General features: G+C 64.2%; 1 protein-coding gene across 2 annotated transcripts in view; it reads left to right on the forward strand.

Annotated features, from left to right (window-relative positions):
• The window catches only part of COL7A1 (collagen type VII alpha 1 chain), a 29848-nt gene that overhangs the window by 8572 nt on the left and 2766 nt on the right, over positions 1-18510 (forward strand). For both annotated transcript variants that reach the window (XM_089306314.1, XM_089306315.1), the window contains exons 27-111: positions 12-158; positions 246-418; positions 523-558; positions 643-669; positions 764-808; positions 880-942; positions 1359-1439; positions 1533-1568; positions 1688-1723; positions 1872-1943; positions 2028-2105; positions 2331-2357; positions 2438-2491; positions 2619-2681; positions 2783-2842; positions 2971-3006; positions 3178-3222; positions 3302-3337; positions 3579-3623; positions 3717-3752; positions 3849-3884; positions 4179-4211; positions 4368-4421; positions 4499-4558; positions 4656-4691; positions 4796-4876; positions 4960-4995; positions 5196-5240; positions 5421-5492; positions 5680-5724; positions 5968-5994; positions 6177-6206; positions 6340-6420; positions 6496-6531; positions 6607-6642; positions 6730-6810; positions 6978-7013; positions 7402-7464; positions 7549-7593; positions 8423-8458; positions 8542-8577; positions 8695-8790; positions 8910-8945; positions 9032-9067; positions 9178-9225; positions 9481-9516; positions 9617-9739; positions 9822-10022; positions 10118-10153; positions 10230-10283; positions 10430-10498; positions 10573-10617; positions 10712-10774; positions 10905-10949; positions 11234-11269; positions 11396-11431; positions 11564-11608; positions 11759-11791; positions 11871-11933; positions 12055-12090; positions 12171-12251; positions 12354-12422; positions 12556-12591; positions 12667-12708; positions 12878-12922; positions 13016-13060; positions 13727-13762; positions 13846-13905; positions 14051-14158; positions 14334-14405; positions 14528-14563; positions 14658-14717; positions 14826-14870; positions 15028-15063; positions 15178-15213; positions 15288-15344; positions 15475-15546; positions 16008-16079; positions 16266-16301; positions 16859-16939; positions 17155-17208; positions 17314-17367; positions 17442-17504; positions 17755-17817; positions 17906-18022. In XM_089306314.1, the coding sequence (XP_089162440.1) occupies positions 12-158; positions 246-418; positions 523-558; positions 643-669; positions 764-808; positions 880-942; positions 1359-1439; positions 1533-1568; positions 1688-1723; positions 1872-1943; positions 2028-2105; positions 2331-2357; positions 2438-2491; positions 2619-2681; positions 2783-2842; positions 2971-3006; positions 3178-3222; positions 3302-3337; positions 3579-3623; positions 3717-3752; positions 3849-3884; positions 4179-4211; positions 4368-4421; positions 4499-4558; positions 4656-4691; positions 4796-4876; positions 4960-4995; positions 5196-5240; positions 5421-5492; positions 5680-5724; positions 5968-5994; positions 6177-6206; positions 6340-6420; positions 6496-6531; positions 6607-6642; positions 6730-6810; positions 6978-7013; positions 7402-7464; positions 7549-7593; positions 8423-8458; positions 8542-8577; positions 8695-8790; positions 8910-8945; positions 9032-9067; positions 9178-9225; positions 9481-9516; positions 9617-9739; positions 9822-10022; positions 10118-10153; positions 10230-10283; positions 10430-10498; positions 10573-10617; positions 10712-10774; positions 10905-10949; positions 11234-11269; positions 11396-11431; positions 11564-11608; positions 11759-11791; positions 11871-11933; positions 12055-12090; positions 12171-12251; positions 12354-12422; positions 12556-12591; positions 12667-12708; positions 12878-12922; positions 13016-13060; positions 13727-13762; positions 13846-13905; positions 14051-14158; positions 14334-14405; positions 14528-14563; positions 14658-14717; positions 14826-14870; positions 15028-15063; positions 15178-15213; positions 15288-15344; positions 15475-15546; positions 16008-16079; positions 16266-16301; positions 16859-16939; positions 17155-17208; positions 17314-17367; positions 17442-17504; positions 17755-17817; positions 17906-18022 (4814 nt within the window). The remainder of the gene's footprint in view (positions 1-11; positions 159-245; positions 419-522; positions 559-642; positions 670-763; positions 809-879; positions 943-1358; positions 1440-1532; positions 1569-1687; positions 1724-1871; positions 1944-2027; positions 2106-2330; positions 2358-2437; positions 2492-2618; positions 2682-2782; positions 2843-2970; positions 3007-3177; positions 3223-3301; positions 3338-3578; positions 3624-3716; positions 3753-3848; positions 3885-4178; positions 4212-4367; positions 4422-4498; positions 4559-4655; positions 4692-4795; positions 4877-4959; positions 4996-5195; positions 5241-5420; positions 5493-5679; positions 5725-5967; positions 5995-6176; positions 6207-6339; positions 6421-6495; positions 6532-6606; positions 6643-6729; positions 6811-6977; positions 7014-7401; positions 7465-7548; positions 7594-8422; positions 8459-8541; positions 8578-8694; positions 8791-8909; positions 8946-9031; positions 9068-9177; positions 9226-9480; positions 9517-9616; positions 9740-9821; positions 10023-10117; positions 10154-10229; positions 10284-10429; positions 10499-10572; positions 10618-10711; positions 10775-10904; positions 10950-11233; positions 11270-11395; positions 11432-11563; positions 11609-11758; positions 11792-11870; positions 11934-12054; positions 12091-12170; positions 12252-12353; positions 12423-12555; positions 12592-12666; positions 12709-12877; positions 12923-13015; positions 13061-13726; positions 13763-13845; positions 13906-14050; positions 14159-14333; positions 14406-14527; positions 14564-14657; positions 14718-14825; positions 14871-15027; positions 15064-15177; positions 15214-15287; positions 15345-15474; positions 15547-16007; positions 16080-16265; positions 16302-16858; positions 16940-17154; positions 17209-17313; positions 17368-17441; positions 17505-17754; positions 17818-17905; positions 18023-18510) is intronic.

Genomic DNA, 18510 nt, shown 5'->3' on the forward strand with positions numbered 1-18510 from the left:
CTCCCTCCCAGGCACAGCTGTGGTCACAGCTCACAGATACCTGTTGGCGCCGGATGCTCCTGGGCGCCGCCCACACGTGCCAGGGGTGATGGTTCTGCTTGTGGATGAGCCCCTGAGAAGCGACATATTCAGCCCCATCCGCGAGGCACAGGCGGCTGGTGAGAAGTGGCGCTGACGAGGACAGGGCCTGGGAGTAGGGGCGGCCGCAGCAGGGTTCTCATGCTGGCCGTTGGGCCCCTCCTTAGGACTTAAGGTGATGATGTTGGGCCTGGCGGGAGCTGACCCAGAGCAGCTGCGTCGCTTGGTGCCAGGCATGGACCCTGTGCAGAGCTTCTTTGCCGTGGATGATGGTCCGAGCCTGGACCGGGCAGCCAGTGATCTGGCTATAGCCCTGTGCCAGGCAGCTGTGGTCACTCAGGTTTGGAAGGGGCCTCTGGGGGACCAGGGGTGGGGAGGAGGGGAAAGGAGCCTGGGGGGTCTTGGTTAGAACCCCCTGGTCTCAAAGGGACCCTTTGTCCACAGGCACGGCCAGAGCCTTGCTCAGTGCATTGTCCGAAGGTAAGTGCTGAGTGGAGAGGGCAGGCGTGGGCCACACCTTTTGGGCCAGCCACTCAGACCGCCCTCTGACCTGTCTTTCCCCAGGGCGAGAAGGGGGAGCCTGGACAGCTGGTGAGTGGCCCGGGGCTGGGAGCAGAGAGTAGGTCGGTTGTTAGCGGGGCAGGGGTAGTTGGCAGCACGGGGCTCACCGACCCCTGCTTCCTAGGGCCCGCCAGGACAAGCTGGGCCTCCCGGCGCCCCCGGCCTCCCGGTGAGTGTCACCCCGTCCCCATCCCGGCACCCTAACTGGCTCCGCACCTCCTTACAGCTGTCTTCTCTCAGGGCAGGACGGGTGCCCCTGGCCCCCAGGGGCCCCCCGGAAGGACCAATGCAAAGGGCGAGAGGGTGAGTCTGGGGACCACCGTGCTTCCCCTGCGTCATGCCTGCAGGTTCTCAGGGGTTTTAGAGAAAAAAGACAGGCAGAGTGGGAGGCGCGGGTTCTGCAGGAGCCGAGTGGAGGTGTAAACCACACCAGAGACCCTGGGGAGGCGCTGGAGGAGACGGGCCAGTAGTGCGGCCCGGCGCCGGGGAGAGCCTGGCAGGCCATTCCCCGGTATGCCGGAGGCCTCTGCCTCGTCCCTGCCCCTGTGCCTGGCACTGGGCCTTGCTCGGCTCTCAGGGGCCTCTCCTCTGCCCTCTGCCCCACCCCTGACAATGCTTGGGGACCTGTGGAGTGGGGGCCTCAGGCTAAGGGGGGCTCTTCCAGACAAGCAGGGTCATTGCAGGAGGGCCCCTGCCTGCTCTGAACTCTGCCTCCTTAGGGCTTCCCTGGAGTGGATGGGCTTCCAGGTAGCCCTGGCCGCCCCGGGCCTCCTGGGACCCCCGGCGCCCCAGGCCCAAAGGTGAGCAGGCTGTGCCCTGGGGAGCCATGGTGGGATGCTTTGCTCAGGTGAGTGGGGGGCTCTGGCTGTTCTGACACTGGCCTCCATTTACAGGGCTCTCCAGGGTGGGCCGGCCCTCGTGGAGAACCGGTAAGGTGCTTCCCTTCGCTCTGCCAGCACCTCCCCTGGAGGATCGGGGAAGCTGATCTGGAAGCTCCCCGAGACTCGCCTGAGCCCAGGCACCACCCTGTGTTCTGTTTTATCCTCAGGGAGAGCCAGGACCGCGAGGCCTGAAAGGGGAGCCGGTAGGTGAATGGGAAGGCAGGGACCTGGGTGCCCAGGTCCCACCCGTGCAGGGGCAGAGGTAGAAGGCAGGGCAGCTGGGACGCCTCTAGGGGCTTCTTCCCTCCAGTCTGTCGTACCCTGAATGCTGGCCACTGCTCTGCCCTGCAGGGGGAGCCTGGACGAATCTTCGGAGGCGAGGGACCGGGGCTGCCTGGGCAGAAAGGGGACTCTGGGCCTTCGGTAAGTTCAGGGGGCACGGAAGACCAGGAGTGGGGTATGGGTGAGCTCTGGGGGTTGCACCTTTTACTTTGTCTCCTCTCTCAGGGCCCCCCTGGACCTCGTGGCCCACCAGGGGACCCAGGACCCCGTGGTCCTCCAGGACTTCCTGGAACAGCTGTGAAGGTGATAGCCTGGCCCCATATGGTCTCCTGACTTCCATGTGACTCAGAGACTTTGACCCCCTATTGGTTGCTCTGAGCCCGTGTGACCCTTTAACCACCCCCACCCCAGACTCCTCAGGCCCCGCATGATCCTTGTAAGCCAGTGTGACCCCATGAACTTTGCCCTTCTGGTGTCTTAGGGAGGGAGGTGTGGTCCAGGGTCATGGGGTCATGATCTGTCTTCCAGGGTGACAAAGGCGATCGCGGGGAACGGGTGAGTGAGGGGCAGGATGCACTGGGGGTGGCTGGGGGTCTGCGTCCCGCGGCCACCCCTGACCTGCTCTTCTCTCCCAGGGTCCTCCAGGGCCAGGTCTCGGTGGCACTGCTGCTGGGGACCCCGGACTGCCGGTGAGGGGCCCAGAGGCTGTGCTGGGGTGCTTTTCTGGGAGCATGGGGCGCAGCTGGGGCTGCTGGGCCGAGGGTGGGAGCTGGGTTTCAGAGTCCCTGTCTCATAGTTTCATTCACTTCCTCCTAGGGTCTTCCTGGAAGCCCTGGACCCCAAGGCCCACCTGGACCTCCTGGAGAGAAAGGGGAAAAGGTAGGAAACCTGGCCTCTGGGTGTGCCTGTCCTGGGCTGGGAGGCTGGGTGCTGGGGGCAGGGTTCCCCTGAGACTTCCCTCCCATGTCTTTCTCTTTTAGGGTGACTGTGAGGATGGAGCTCCAGGCCTCCCAGGACAACCTGGGACCCCAGGAGAGCCGGTGAGTGCAGGGGCCAGGCATTCTGAAGGCCCTGGGCATAGCTCAGCCCCCACATTCAACCATCAACCCCAACTCCATCCTTGTGCCCAAGCCTGAATCTCAGAACCGCCAAATGCATCCCCTTCCAGGGCCTACGGGGACCTCCTGGAGTCACTGGCCCCAAAGTGAGTACCAGCTGGGGGCTGGGGGCTGGGGCAGGTCCCAGGGGTTAGACTCTGCAACACACATGGATTTAGGGGAAGCTGGAAGATCAAGGGAGAAGGATTCTCCCTGTCAGAAGCTGTTGGATTTGAGGTTCAATGTCAAGGCCCTCTCCTCTCCTTCTCTCTCTTCAGGGTGATCGAGGGCTGACAGGGGCCCCCGGAGAGGCTGGAGAGAAAGTAAGTACCGCCTGGGGTGCTCTCAGCACTTGGGAGGATCTGGGACCAGCCTGGGCTCTGACCTCTTCTGTTCCACCAGGGCCAACGTGGACCCCCTGGCCCAGCAGGACCCCAGGTGAGCCCGCTGGCCCCCATGCCCCCGCTGGCTGACCTGGACTCTGTGCCGCGTCCTGCCTCTCACTTCTTGCCCGTGACCCTTCTTCACGCTGAATTCGACCCTTCCCGACCCCTCCCGACCTAGATGCCAGTCATCTGTGGCCCCTCTGCTGCCTCACCCCCAACCCCCAGCCCTGGGTAGCTTGTAACCCCTCCCCCTCCAACCCGCCTGGAGCAGCACTTCTGTTCCCCTCCTGCAGGGGCTGCCGGGGCTCGCAGGCCGTCCTGGAGCTGAGGGTCCTGAAGTGAGTCTGGGGCTGGGGTGGGCCCAGGGTGGGGCTTCTGTCTGTTCCTCCTGCCTCCCTCCCCTCCTGGGCTCACTGGTTTTCCACGTACAGGGCCCGCCAGGACCCGCTGGCCGCCGAGGAGAGAAGGTGGGTCATGGGCGAGGGGCTGTACCCTCTGGCAGCAGGGATGTGGTTTCCAGGCAGGTCTCTGACCTGTCCCTGCCCCCTGTCCTCTTTCTGCAGGGAGAGCCTGGTCGCCCTGGGGACCCTGCAGTGGTGGTGAGTGAGGGAGGGCTGAGCACGGCACCTGGGGGCAGCTCCCAGCCCTGGCCCCGGGTGGACTCGGAGGGCTTCCTTACGTACCAACCTGCTACCGGACTCTCGTCTATGCCCCTGCGACACCCAGGGCATGAGCCTTGGGCCGACTTGTCTTGTATAACCCTCTCCTGCTGCCAGTGGTGACCTGTGACCCCTGGGAAGACGTCCAGTTCTGGGTAACCCCCTCCCAGTGAAGCCTTTGGTCCTGTGGTTCCCCAGGCGGGGCCACACTGAGTCTGTCCTGTTTATTTTCAGGGCCCTGCTGGTGAAGGGGTCAAAGGAGAGAAGGTGGGTGAGGGCAGGCTGGGAGGGCAGGGTCGAGGGTCTGTCTCTAGGCCTGTCTGGAGGTCCCTGAAGGTCACAAGGGTGGTGGGTTGTCGGGATGAGGGCGTGGGAGCCTGGGAGTAGCATTGATGGGTTTTGTCCCCCCTACCCCGCACCCAGGGAGATGCAGGGCCTGCAGGCCCCAGAGGAGCTGCCGGCGTGAAAGGGGAGCGGGTGAGTGAGGGGAGAGCGTTTGGGGGTAGGGCAGGTGCAGGCGGTGCCCTCCTGACTTGTGACCCTTCCGCCCACAGGGCCCACCTGGGCTGGCTCTTCCTGGAGACCCTGGCCCCAAGGGAGACCCTGGAGACCGGGTGAATAGATGGGGGTGTGGGGTGTGAGGGAGGGAGGGAGAGGAAGTGACACCTGGGGTCCCCAGCTAAGTCCTGCTCTCCTGCCCACCCCTTTCAGGGTCCCATTGGCTTCACTGGCAGAGCAGGACCCCCCGTGAGTACCTGTGACCTGGGGTAGCCTCAGGGTTGGGGTCACCTCCCCACGAGCACAGCCTGGGGGTGTGTCCCGGCCTCATCTCCCTCCGCCTCCTCCCCCAGGGTGACTCTGGGCCTTCTGGGGAGAAAGGCGACCCCGGGCGGCCTGGCCCTGCTGGACCTGTTGGCCCCCGAGGACGAGATGTAAGAGGCTGCGGTGGGGGGTGGTTGGAGAGGGTAGGGGAGGAGGGGGTCCTGGGACCAGAGCTGACTGTCTGTCTTCACAGGGTGAAGCTGGAGAGAAAGGTGACGAGGGTCCCCCGGTGAGACTCCTCCCCACTGTGATTTCCAATCCTTTGCCCTTGATCTGACCTTCATGGGCTGGGGCCTCCACCAGGTCATCCAGGGTACCCCGCCCCACTAGCCAGCCTGTGCCCAGGCCTTCTCTGGCCTGACTCCCTGGGTTAGTGGTTAGTTAGAGCCTAACTCACCTGCACCAGGTGACTTTTCCCTCCACCACCAGGGAGACCCAGGTTTGCCTGGCAAAGCAGGGGAGCGTGGCCTGCGGGTGAGTGTCTGCAGTGGGGAACAGTATGGGGGGATGCTGGGTGAGCCTGTGGGAGGTGGGTGTGCAGGAAGCTGGAACCCTGAGGGAGGCATGGGGTGGTGGGAAATTCTTGCCTGGAGTTGGGGTGCATGGAGCAGTGAAGGGGCTCGCTGGGAGGCTCAGGCCAGCTGCTCTCCTCAGGGGGCACCTGGAGCCCGAGGGCCTGTGGGTGAGAAGGGAGACCAGGGAGATCCTGGAGAGGATGGACGGAACGTGAGTCCCAACCCCTGGCTCCCTGCCCCGACCCAGCCTCCAATCCCAGCCCTGACCCTGCCCCCCAACCCTGCGGCATGAAACCCTTGTAATCCTCACTTTTTGTGACCCCTTCATCACAACCACTTGAAGCTGCCCTGAACTGCTTCCTGGGTGGCCCTGACCCTGGCTCCTTGGCTTTCCACAGGGCAGCCCTGGACCGTCCGGGCCCAAGGGTGACCGCGGGGAGCCGGTGAGTGGTGCTGGGGTCTAACTCAGGAAGGGAGGAGACCTCCGGGTACCACTGCCAGAGCTCTGGTCAGTGTCCACCCAAGGGGCCTGAAGTCCAGGTGGGGAGCCCAGGTGGCCACTCCCAGGCCTGGCCTGCCTTGTGGGGTGCTGCTGGGAACTTGGGTGCTGAGGTGAGCCTGGGGCAACCCCGAGTGGTGCCTGGGAGTTTAGGGCTCCTGTTGACTGTGATCCTTTCCTTTCCCAGGGACCCCCAGGACCTCCTGGACGGCTGGTAAGGGTTGAGCTGGGTCTGGTCCTCTGTCATCTTCCCCACCTGCCCTGTGGGCCCCACACTGTATCCCCTCGGCTCTTCCCTTGGCTTCCACTCCCGTGATACCTCCAGGGATCCCCGAAGCCCCTCACTGGCCCACTTCTCTCGCTGAGCTGGTCTTCTCACTGGTCATTCCCTGACAGGTGGATGCTGGACTTGGAGCCGGAGAGAAGGTACTGGGGTCTGCGGGTGGAGTGAGCCTGTGAATCCGGCAGAGCATCCAAGCGGCTCTCATGCTGGGTCTCGGCTTGGGCGTGCCTCGTGCCTCAAGGGCCGCCCCCTCCAGCAAGCTTGTCTCTGCCACAGGGAGAGCCTGGGGACCGTGGGCAGGAGGGTCCTCGAGGACCCAAGGGTGACCCTGGCCCTCCTGGAGCCCCTGGGGAGAGGGTGAGTGTGGTTGCCCTGGTGGGGAGGTGGGGTGTGGGCGGGGAAAGCTCGCTCTGATTTCTGCCTCCCCCTCAGGGCATCGATGGGCTTCGGGGGCCCCCAGGCCTGCAGGTGAGCGCCCCGCTTTGCCCATCAGCCCAAGTTCCCGTCTCGCCTTCACCTCTCACCTGACCTTGTTCCCTCCAGGGTGACCCAGGTGTCCGAGGCCCAGCAGGAGAAAAGGTTAGAGGATACAGGGGCTTCTCCGGAGGTGGGCCTGGCCTATAGGCCCATTGGCTTCAAGGCCTCTGACTGCCCTTTTTTCCTTAGGGGGACCGGGGCCCCGCTGGGCTGGATGGCCGGAGTGGTCTGGATGGGAAGCCAGGAGCCCCTGGCCCCCCTGGGCTGCATGTGAGTGGTGGTCGTCACTGCTCTGCGACCAGATGGGGTGTCTCTGTCTCCCCCATAACCCTGCCTGGGTGGGGCATGTTCCTGCCATGGACTCATGACCCTGGCAGCAGGTGGTACCTGCCCGCCCAGGACCATGGTGAACTCCTTGACTTTGTGTCTGTCCCCAGGGTGCTGCGGGCAAAGCTGGGGACCCAGGGAGAGACGTAAGTGAGGGAGATGCTGGGGCAGAGGGTGACTCAGGCTGGGGGCCAGCTCCGCTCAGCCTGCCCTAGTGATGGCGTTAACAAGCGTGGGGCTGTTGGTCCTGCCGTGTCTCTGGGAGTGTGTCCCAGGCAGGCAGTTTGCAGAGAGTCCCCCTTTCTGACCTTCTTTGCCTTGGGGGTCTTAATAGCTCCCCAAGTTCTGGGGACTCTCCTCTCGGGGATCTTAGCAAGGACCCCAGCCCGTGAGGTCTGTGCTTCGGGGAGTCTCAAGAGAAACTCCCAATCCTGGAGGTCTCTACGCAGGAGAAGGGTCTCAGTGGGACCCCCGCCCTGGCCATGGGGTGTGGGGATCCCAGAGGCTGCTCCATCCCAGCAAAGCCTTTTCCAGGGGCTTCCAGGTCTCCGAGGAGAGCATGGCCCCCCTGGCCCTCCTGGGTCCCCTGGAGCACTGGTGAGTCCGGGCTTTCATGCTGCCCTTTTGCCCTTTGGTGATCCTCACCCTGACCCTGACCTTCAACTTGATCTGTTCCCACAGGGAAAGCCCGGCGAGGATGGCAAACCCGGCCTGAACGGCAAAAATGTGAGTGTGTCCAGGACGGCTGAGGCGAAACCTGCCAAGCACCCAGATGTGCAGGCAGCACACGAGACTCACATGTGGTCACATGTAGGCTTGAGCCGACACCTGCCTACCCAGCCCAGACACACAGATGTATGTGAAATACAGGGCCATGTGCACACATAAGGCCCTCACAGACACGTGGTGAGGGAGGTGGATATACCAGCTGGTGGCCCAAGGCACTGACTATGCCAAGCTGATCCCTAGCCACAGTTGTGGACAAGGGTACTGACAGGTGGGGCGACACAGGCACACTCGGGTGACACATGGGGACACAACCACACATGAACACTTCCACACAGACTCCAGTATGTGCTCAAACGTGGGCCCAGGATTGCATGTGGTCCTGTACTGTGACGTGGTGGGGTGCACATCCGTGGCTCTGCCACGAGACACCAGCTGGGACGTGCTGACACATGTGTTCTACCCACGGTCCCCATGTCCGTGACCACACACACAAGCCTTGCTGAGGGCAAGCGTGTCTGCGGGCATACGTGGCCACAGACAGACACAGGCCAACATGTATGCACGGCCTGAGACACGCAGACCTGTGAGTACACATGCTAAGACACGTAGACACCCGCCTGGGGGCCTGTGGACACTCCTCAGCCCGGACACGCACAGATACACAGTTACCTCTAGAGAGCTGAGCCCGGGAAGACATTTAGGGACACACGCAGGTGCTCCCAGGCCACGCCCAGACGTCCAGTCCTGGTCATCGAACATCTGACGACAGTGTCTGGCTGGCAGGCACTGGTGAACGTTTGAGCTGATGTGAGCCCTCTGCCCACAGGGAGAACCTGGGGATCCTGGAGAAGATGGGAGGAAGGTAATGGCCCGCACCTGGGAGCCACTTTGGCCTCAGACTGGGACCCCGTGGAACCCCGTCTGAAGCACCCTCGTCTTCCTTAGGGAGAAAAGGGAGATCCAGGTGCCCCTGGAAGAGAAGTAAGTGCTGGAGTCTTCTGAAGCCTCTGAGCCCTGACCCTGACCCTGACCCTGTGAGCTATGGCTGAGCTCTTTCCTGGGGTCTCAGGGATCTGATGCTGGCTGCATCGTCTGCAGGGTTACGACGGCCCCAAGGGTGAACGTGGAGCTCCAGGTAGCCCTGGACCCCAGGGCCCTCCAGGCCTCCCTGGGCAGGTTGGCCCCTCCGGCCAGGTGAGTGTTCTGAGGCTTGTGGGCAGCACTGAGAGTGTTAGGGCCATTGGGTTTCCGCGGGGTTGTACTTTGAGATTCAGTGACCCCGAATGGCCCTTTTGTGTCCTGTTGTGTCGCAGGGTTTTCCTGGCATCCCAGGAAGCGTGGGCCCCAAGGTGAGTGTGCATCTGTTGGCAGGGGCTGGTGAGAGGCTGCTCAGGGAGGGGAGATGGTCCCCTACCTGCTCGTTCTTTGTCCTCAGGGTGACCGTGGAGAGACTGGATCCAAAGGGGAGCAGGTGAGAGAGACCCCTACCTTTTTCACCTGCCAAGGTAGCCATGACACCCACATGGATGCACACGTACCCCACAAGCTGGGTTCTGTAAGTTTGTCTTTTGGTCTCCCCAGGGCCTTCCGGGAGAGCGTGGCCCCAGAGGAGAACCTGGGAGCATGGTGGTGAGCCAGCCTGAGACCCTGCCCCTGACTCCCATTAGTAAGCCCCTAAGGGGCGCCTCTCCCTCCCCTTCCTTTTGTCATGGCTTCTGTCCTGTGTGCTTGGCCCACTGGAGTCCCCATAGCTTGCACTCAAGGAAACCCAGACAGCGGGACTCGGGGCAAGAGGACTGGCAAAGGGGGCAGGGAGGACTTTCTAGGGTCGGGGTGGGGGGGTCTCCTTCCTAGGCTGCCCTTCAACCTGCCGTGTGTCCCCAGAACGTGGAGCGGCTGCTGGAGACGGCTGGCATCAAGGTAGGTTGTTTGGGAGCTGGGGCAGGCAGGACCCCCGGGGCGCCAGGGTGGGGGCTTGCAGGCCGGGGCCCCTGCTCCTCTGACCCTGGCTGTCCCCCAGCCGTCTGCCCTGCGGGAGATCGTGGAGAGCTGGGACGAGAGCTCTGGCAGCTTCCTGCCTGTGCCCGAGCGGCGTCGTGGCCCCAAGGGGGACCCGGGCGAGCGGGGCCCCGCAGGCAAGGAGGTGAGCGGCGGCCGCTTGGGGGGGGACGACCCGTGGGGGTGTGGCCGTGCAGCTGCCAGCTTTCCCTCTTCTGCTCCCCCAGGGCCCCATCGGCTTTCCTGGAGAACGTGGACTGAAGGGAGATCGCGGAGACCCTGGCCCTCAGGGGCCACCGGGCCTGGCCCTTGGGGAGAGGGGTCCCCCCGGGCCTCCCGGCCTTGCTGGGGAGCCCGGAAAGCCTGGTATTCCTGGGCTCCCAGGCCGGGCTGGGGAGACAGGGGAGGCAGGAAGACCAGGCGAGAGGGTGAGTGGGGGCCCGGCCGGAGGGCCAGGGAGGTGGGCTCAGGAGGGGTCTGGCTCCCTGTGGACCTAGCCCCGGCTCTGCCATTTGCATTTCAGGGAGAACGGGGTGAGAAAGGGGCACCTGGAGAGCAGGTGAGCTGTGGCCCCGTGGGGTGGGGGCCTTGTGGAGGTTGTACTCGGGCACCCCCAGACTTTTTCCGTTCTGTAGGGCAGAGACGGCCCTCCTGGCCCTCCTGGAGCCCCCGGCCCTCCTGGGCCCAAGGTAATCACCCCAGATCTGCCTCAGGCCTGTGCCTGGTGACCTGGAGGCCACTACCAGCTTGAACCCCAGAAATTCCATCTGGAGCCCCCTCTCTGATCGGTGACCTTGGATGACCCCTCCATGTCTCTGTGGCTTTGTGCTTGCAGGTGGCTCTGGATGAGTCAGGTCCCAGGCTCCCCGGAGAGCAAGGGCCCCCAGGACTCAAGGGCGCGAAGGTCAGTGTGTAGGACTGGCTGGGGGCACCCCCTGCCGTGGTGCCAAGGCCAGGCCTGACATCCCCTCCTCACAGGGAGAGCCGGGCAGCGACGGTGACCGAGGCCCCAAAGGAGACAGGGTGAGGCCTCGTGCCGGCTGTTTCCCTCCACCAGGGGCACACTAGGGGGCAAGTGGCGGGGACTTGGGGCTCAGGCCCGGCTCTGTGCTTGCAGGGCACGCCAGGCACCAAGGGGGAGCAGGGCGAGCCGGGACAGAGGGGACAGAACGGCAGCCCGGTGAGTCCTGGACCCGCAGGCTGCTCACGTGCAAGGATGTCGCCTGCCACCATCTGGGTCCTGCCTCTGGGTAGAGGGGAGGCCGGGACCCCATAGCAATGGCAGGTGGCCTTGCACTTGTTCTCCCCAGGGTCTGCCCGGAGAGCGAGGAGTGGCTGGGCCCGAGGGGAAGCCGGTGAGTGGGGGCAGGAGTGTGGGGAGCTCTGCGGTGTGCGGGTTGCTGGTGTGACTCCTGGGAGGGGCTGGGGGAGGGCCCAGGTGTGTGACACCTGTGGGACGCCCGCAGTGTGTCGGCGGGGAGACTTCTGTGCTACTTGGGAGGGCACTCCGTGGCTGCAGGGCGAACTGTACCTGGGAAGGGTGGGGGCGTGCAAGAGTGCCCCCCAGGGTGAGGTGCCCACAGGTGGGAACAGACCAACTGAGGCCCAGGCTGAGGCTCACAACCCCTTCTGTCTGCAGGGTCTGCAGGGACCGAGGGGAGCTCCAGGACCAGCCGTGAGTACCCAAGAACCCTCATGTCTTGCACCCCATCCTGCGCCCCACCCCAGTGAGCAGTACCGCCTCAGTTGCCCTGAGGGGTGTGGCTGGCTCCTCTCTGCTGACTCTTTCTCTCCCCACCAGGGTGGTCATGGAGACCCTGGACCACCTGGTGCCCCGGTGAGTTACGGGGAGCGTGGCCCAGTGGGGATCCGGAGGGGACGGGCTGAGCCTCCTCTGTGCTAATCCCTGAGCCCAGGTAGATAAGGTTGACCTGCATCCTCTGCCCTTGACTGTGATGCTTTTCCCTAGGGTCTCGCTGGCCCCGCAGGACCCCAGGGACCTTCTGGCCTGAAGGTGAGTCTGGGCATGAGCTGTTGCATGCATGGGAGGAGGAGGTGGGGGTGCCCTGGGTGGCACCTGCAACCTGTTGGGACGCCATTCCCTGCGGTGCCAGGAGCCCTGGTCATGCGGGCTCTGCTCACGCAGCCTCTGGATCCTTTGCAGGGGGAGCCTGGAGAGACAGGACCCCCAGGACGGGTGAGTGGCGTGGCACAGGGGCGGGTCACAGGGAGACGTGAGGGGTAGGCACCACCCCTGAACTCTGCCCCCCCTTCAGGGCCTGCCTGGACCCACTGGAGCTGTGGGACTCCCCGGCCCCCCTGGCCCCTCAGGCCTTGTGGTGAGTGACCCCTGAGGCCCCTACAGGGATACCAGGTTCCCACCCTGGGCCCCACGTTCTCTTGTGCCCCCCTCTGTCCCTTGCCCCGTGCCACCCTCACATCTGATTCATTCCCCCTCAGGGTCCACAAGGGTCCCCAGGTTTGCCTGGACAAGTGGTGAGTCCTGGGGGTCAAGGGGCCGGATTCCAGGAGTTGGGGTCAGCAGGCCACCTCCTGACAGAGCTCCTCCCTCCCAGGGGGAGACAGGGAAGCCCGGAGCCCCAGGTCGCGATGGGGCCAGCGGAAAAGACGGGGACCGAGGAGGCCCTGGTGTGCCAGTAGGTGCTGGAGGAGCCTGGTGGGGCCTGGAGCATGAGGGGTGGGGCGGCGGTGGGAGTGGTTCATTGACAAGGCTGATCGCTTGTGCTGCTCTCCCATAGGGGTCACCAGGACTGCCTGGTCCCGTCGGACCTAAAGGGGAACCTGGACCTGTGGGGGCCCCTGGACAGGTGACCTTTGACCCTGCACCAGCTCCTCCACCCCACCCCCAAGCTTCAGTTTCGGGCCCTGCTGGGATGGCAGAGCAGGGGCGGGGAGGAGGAGGTGGAGGAGGCTGGGCAGCTCACTGGGCCATCCCCACAGGCCGTGGTCGGGCCCCCTGGAGCCAAGGGAGAGAAGGTGAGTGGTGGGAGGCCTGGGGGCAGGGGCCTGGGTGGGGGCCATGGAAGCCCACGGATTCCTCTACCTCTTCAGGGAGCCCCTGGAGGCCTTGCTGGAGACCTGGTGGGGGAGCCGGTGAGTGTGGAGCCACTGACTGCAAGGACCTTTGACCCCCGGCCTCCCCGCCCTCTGACCTCCAGTTTCCATCATATACCCCTCATTGACCCCTGACTTCTTGCCTCCTCCTTGAGTGTCATCTGTGTGGCACTGACACCTGTCTTGCCTCCTGGTCCTGTCATTCCAGGGAGCCAAAGGTGACCGAGGACTGCCCGGGCCGCGGGGCGAGAAGGTGAGTGGGCCTTGCCCCAGGGCCCGAGCGCTGGGCAGAGGGGGCCAGGGCTGGGTGGCCAGACACGTGTCGCTCACTACCCCTTTCCCGCAGGGTGAAGCTGGCCGTGCTGGGGAGCCTGGAGACCCTGGGGAAGACGTGAGTCCAGGGATCTGGCAGGGCCAGGTCTGCCTTGAGTGTGATCATGGGTGCGAGGGACCCTTCTTGGGCCCAAGCACGCCTCTGAGCCCCTGAGTCTGCCGCGTGTTCCAGCACTTGGGAGTGCACAGAGGTCCTGTGCTCTTGGCTTCCACACACTGAGCACTCAGGGGCCCAGTCTTGGCTCCTGCGCCTGCCCCTGGTCCTCTGTCCCTCACCACGTCTGAGCACATGCGTGCACTCCCGCCTGAGCCGCCTGCTCTGGGAACACATCTGGTTCTTGTGGGCTCCTCTTAGTCATATGTTTATAACCCTCCTTGCCCGCCCCCATCTCTCCTGGTTCCTGGCTGTGATCACGCTGAGCTCCCTGGAAGCGGACAAGGCAGAGTTCCCACCTGCTCTCCCGAGAATGCGTTCTTGTGTGCGGCCCCGAGCCTGTGCCCGTGTGTGAGCCCCACACGCGGGGTGGCTCCCGCGCCCCCGCCTCCCTGTGCTCCCCTCCTCCCATGTTCTCACGGGTCTGTGGTCGTGCCTGGGCTGCCGTGAGGAGATCCTCAGTCACGTGTCTGAGTCCTGTGTGTCCAGGACACGTCTGGGAATGCTTTGGGCCCATGTCCAAGCCCCCAAGTTCCAGCTGTCTCAGCCGTGTTCGCTTTGTCTTCCTAGGGTCAGAAAGGGGCACCAGGACCGAAAGGCCACAAGGTAGCTGTTCCCGGAAGGGTCCCTGCTGGGCGTCCCGGTCCTGCAACTCCCCGAACCTCATCTCATCCCTCTTTCCCTCAAAGGGTGACCCAGGAGTTGGCCTCCAAGGGCCCCCTGGGCCCTCTGGTCCCCCGGGCATTAAGGTGAGTCAGCGTCCCATTGCCAGTGTGTATGTGTGTGGGGGTGAGCAGCAGGCAGGCTGGCCCCGGAAGTGGGAGGAGGAGGAGTTCTGGGGCTGGTTGTGGGAAGGCATCCCGCGGTGACCACGCCTCTCTCGGCTGTCTTTAGGGAGACCTTGGACCCCAGGGCCGCCCTGGTACTCCTGGTGTTGTGGGGTTCCCTGGGCAGACAGGCCCTCGTGGAGAGACGGGTCAGCCTGGCCCTGTAGGAGAGCGGGTAAGGGGGCCGGACACAGCGCATGGGGACTTGGTGACCCTGAGACCTCTGAGTCTGTGGCAGGGGAGGAGGAGGAGGTCCAGGCCCTGCCTTGAGGGCTTCTAGTCTGCAGGGAACAGAGGCGGAGGAGGGGTCCCAAGTCGCCTCTGCCTCTCCCGCCCCGTTTTCCCCATAGGGTCTAGCAGGCCCTCCAGGAAGAGAGGGTGCCCCAGGCCTCTTGGGCCCACCTGGACCACCAGGGTTGGCGGTGAGTGGACGTCCCCCCAGGACCGCACTTGTCCCATCCCCCTGTGTGGGCGTCCACGCTGCAGGCTTGAAGGCTGGGGGGTTTGCAGCGCCATGGGACCCTCACCTCACTCTGGTCCACAGGGTGCACCCGGGGCCTCTGGACTCAAAGGAGACAAGGTAGGAGGAACGCAGCTGGCTGTGCCGTGCTCTGGCCACCCCGCCAACCTCCTCTGACCCCTACTAATCCTCCCCGTGTGCTGTTGGTCCCCAGGGAGACCCTGGAGCAGGACTGCCCGGGCCCCGAGGCGAGCGTGGGGAGCCAGGCGTCCGGGTACGTATGTCCTGTCCCTCAGCTCGGGCCCACGGGGAGGGGGAGCCACATCAGGGCTCGCCTCAGACTTCCAACCTCAGAGTGACTAAACCTAATGTCACCACCCAGGGTGAAGAGGGGCCCCCCGGTCGAGAGGGATCCCGAGGACTCGCGGTAGGTCCCCTCGGGGAAAGTGCCCCTGTGCCCTGGGCACGCTGTCTCTGCCTGCCCCAGCCCTCCCATGCCCCATCTGCCCTGCTGCTCAGTTCCCTTACTCCCCCGGGAGCCCCTTGGGCCTGCCCTCAGCTCACAGCCACCTTCTCTGTCCCAGGGGCCGCCGGGCAGCCGGGGCGAGCGTGGGGAGAAGGTAAGAGTGGGAGGGAAGGGTTCCGGGGTGAATGTGGGGGAGGGGGCTGGCTAATGTGATTCAGGACTGGGGGCTCCTCAGTTTGGGTGGGGCTGACGCTCTTCCACCCAATAGGGTGACGCTGGCACCGCAGGGCTGAAAGGTGACAAGGTGAGTGTGAGCTGGCCGAGGGCGGGGCTGGGTCTTGGGCGCTCCCGGCTCCTCTGACAGCCTCTGTCTCTCAGGGTGACTCGGCCGTGATCGTGGGGCCTCCGGGGCCGCGGGGCGCCAAGGGGGACGCGGTGAGTGAGTGGGGAGCACGTGGAGTGCAGGAGGGCTTCTGCGGGGCTGGCCCCGGGGATCTGAGAACGCAAACCTCCCGAGGGTGAGGGCCCCACGGCCCCTGCCCCTGACCTCCGACCCTCGATCCAGGGTGAACGAGGGCCTCGCGGCGTGGATGGTGACAAAGGACCTCGGGGAGACAGTGGGGACCCTGGTGACAAGGTACTGGGCAGAGGGTGTGCTTCTGGCCATGGGGTCCTGTGGGCGTGGTCATTCTTCAGAGGGCCTGTAAGGCAGGGGGCCAGGCCGCAGGGGTGGGGGAGGCCGTCTGGGGGCTCTGGGGACTATGGAGTGGCCAGTCCACAGGCCCTAGGGAGGGCTCGGGTGGCAGCATGCACTCTGAGGATTCTGAGGCCGGTAGCTCTGTGGGGGCCTGCGGGGGTGGGCAGGGGCTCCTTGGGTGTCGGGGGTGCTCCAGGTGGGGTTAGGTGTCTAGTGTAAGAGGAGGGGTCCTGCGGTGAGAAATGAGCCACTCTATGAGAACGAGCCCCCGCCTCCCCCGGCCACAGCCTGTGCTGGAAAGGCTGGGGCTGCAGGGGCCGGGCGGCGGGAGGGCGCTGAGGAAGGCTGCCCTGGCTGACGGTCTGGTCCTGATTCTGTCTCTCTCCTGGTCACTCCCACAGGGCAGCAAGGGAGAACCTGGTGACAAGGGCTCGGCCGGGTCGCTGGGAGCTCGCGGACTCTCAGGCCCCAAGGCAAGCCCCCCACAGCCCCCAGGGACACATCACGCACACCTGTCCCGTGTCCTGCGTGTTGGGGGATCAGGTCCCCCTGCTGGCTACACGTGCACTTCATGCGGTCTGTGTGCAGCCCAGGCCTGGCTGTGTTGGCCAGCTTGGGACAGTCACACCAAGCAGCTTCTCCCAATCTGTTTCCCACAGGGTGAACCTGGCGCTGCAGGGATTCCTGGTGAGCCGGTAAGAGGCCTCCACTCCCACAGGACCCCTGCCCCCAGCTGGCATGGCCTGTGTGCTCGTTGTGTCTTCATGTTGCCCAGGGACCCTCAGCTCCACAGTGACTCCCTGTGGTGGTGACCACTGCACACAGGGACACTCGTCCTCAGGGGCCTGGCATCTGGTGGTGCCCCGCTCCCTGTGGTGGTCCCTGCCTGTTATACAGGGCGATTCTCTCTCATTTTCTTAAACAGGTTTTCCCCCTGCCCCATTTCATTTGAAAGACAGAAGGGGAGAGAGAGAGAGACTGACAGAGATCTCCCATCCCATCTGTTGGTTTGCCCCACAATGAACACAGCAGCCAGGCCTAAGCCAAGAACTGGGAACTCGTGTGGCTGGCAGGGACTCAAGTACTTGTCACTGCCTGCATTACCCGGAGCTGGGATTCGAACCCAGGCACTCTGATCCGGCTTGCAGACAAACGGCCACTTAACCACTGCACCAAACACCTGCCAACAGGCTGCTTCCCTTTGACCCCTCGCTGACCTCCCCGACCTCACATTGACCCCTCCTCCTTCCAGGGATCCCCGGGGAAGGATGGAGCCCCTGGTGTCCGGGGAGACAAAGGAGACATCGGCTACATGGGTCCCCGGGGCCTCAAGGTAGGACCGGGGCTTGGTTTCTCTTCTGGCCACAGTGGCCTGGTGTTGAAGTGCAAGGAAGCTGGGGTCAGATGTTGGGTATCCGAGGGTGAGTGTGGAATTGTTAGGTCGGAGTTTGGGGTGTGTATGGCCAGTCTCGGGGGGTGGTCTTGGGATCGAGGGGTCCTAAGGCACAGTGTCTGGAAGCTACCTTTACTCCTGCTTTCCTCCCTCAGGGAGAACGGGGCGTGAAGGGAGCCTGCGGCCTCGATGGGGAGAAGGGAGACAAGGTATAGAGGTGTTGGACTCTTGGGGGCCGAGGGACACAGGTGCCAGGGGCTTGAGGGGCCACAGGGCCTGGGGCCAAAGCTCATCTATGCACCCGATGCCTGCAGGGAGAAGCTGGGCAGCCAGGCCGCCCGGGGCTGGCAGGACGCAAAGGAGAGATGGTGAGTGTGGGGCACACCCGGAGGGAGGAGGGGCTGGGTGTCCCAGGGCCCAGCTCATGTCTTCTTCTCTCCAGGGGGAGCCTGGCGTGCCGGGCCAGCCTGGGGCTCCTGGCAAGGAGGGCCTGATCGGTCCCAAGGTACAGGGTCTCCCAAGAGGGGACTTGATGGGGGGTCAGCACGGCACTGGGAAGCTCGCTGTAGGGGCTTGGGGGTTGGGGTCCCTTTCGGGGTGGGGGCTGGAGTGGAGGTTATGTGCACTAAGCCACGGGGTCATGGCTGGGAGGGTCACAGGTGCAAGGGTCCTGGGGGACTCTGGGCACCAGCCACGGGGCTCGTGGGAATTCAGGGAACCAAGGCAGAGGGCCTCTCCTGCTATTTCTGTTCCAGGGTGACCGAGGCTTCGATGGGCAGCCCGGACCCAAGGGTGACCAAGGCGAGAAGGGGGAGCGGGTGAGTGCAAGCCAAGCCACGGTGCCTGGAGGGGAGTGTGCTCTCTGGGAGTGGCTCCAGCCACTGACCCTCTCCCGTCTCTCCCCAGGGGCCAGCAGGAGTTGGGGGCTTCCCAGGTCCCAGAGGCAATGAAGGCTCTCCTGGTCCCCCGGGGCCGCCTGGTAGTGTTGGCCCCAAAGGCTCTGAAGGACTGCAGGGCCAGAAGGTGAGGCCCTGGCTCTGCCACCCAACCCCCGGAGCCCTCTGCCCTTGCCCCCTCGCTGGCTCAGCCTGCAACCCCTCCCCCTGGCTCCCTGCCCCGGCCTCAGGCCCTGCTCCCCAGCTTGACCTATATATATATATATATATATATATATATATATATATATATATATTTACTTATTGGTTTGAAAGGCAGAGACACAGAAAGAGAGAGAGAGAGAGTGCTTCCATCCACTGGTTCACTCCCCAAATGGTCATAACAGCCAGAGTTTGGCCAGGCTGAAGCCAGATGCCAGAAGCTTCACCTGGGTCCCCCATGTAGGTTCAGGGGCCCAAGAACTTAGTCCATCTTCCACTGTCATCACTGTCATCCTAGGCACATTGACAGGAAGCTGGATTAGAAGTGGAACAGCCGGGAATCGAACCGGCGTCCATATGGGATGCAGGCGTCACAGGTGGTGACTTAACCACGATGCCAGCCCCTCAACTTGC

The sequence above is a fragment of the Oryctolagus cuniculus genome, chromosome 10 (assembly GCF_051225735.1).
Source record: "Oryctolagus cuniculus isolate XC-2025 breed Fujian yellow rabbit chromosome 10, ASM5122573v1, whole genome shotgun sequence".
Classification (NCBI taxonomy): domain Eukaryota; kingdom Metazoa; phylum Chordata; class Mammalia; order Lagomorpha; family Leporidae; genus Oryctolagus; species Oryctolagus cuniculus.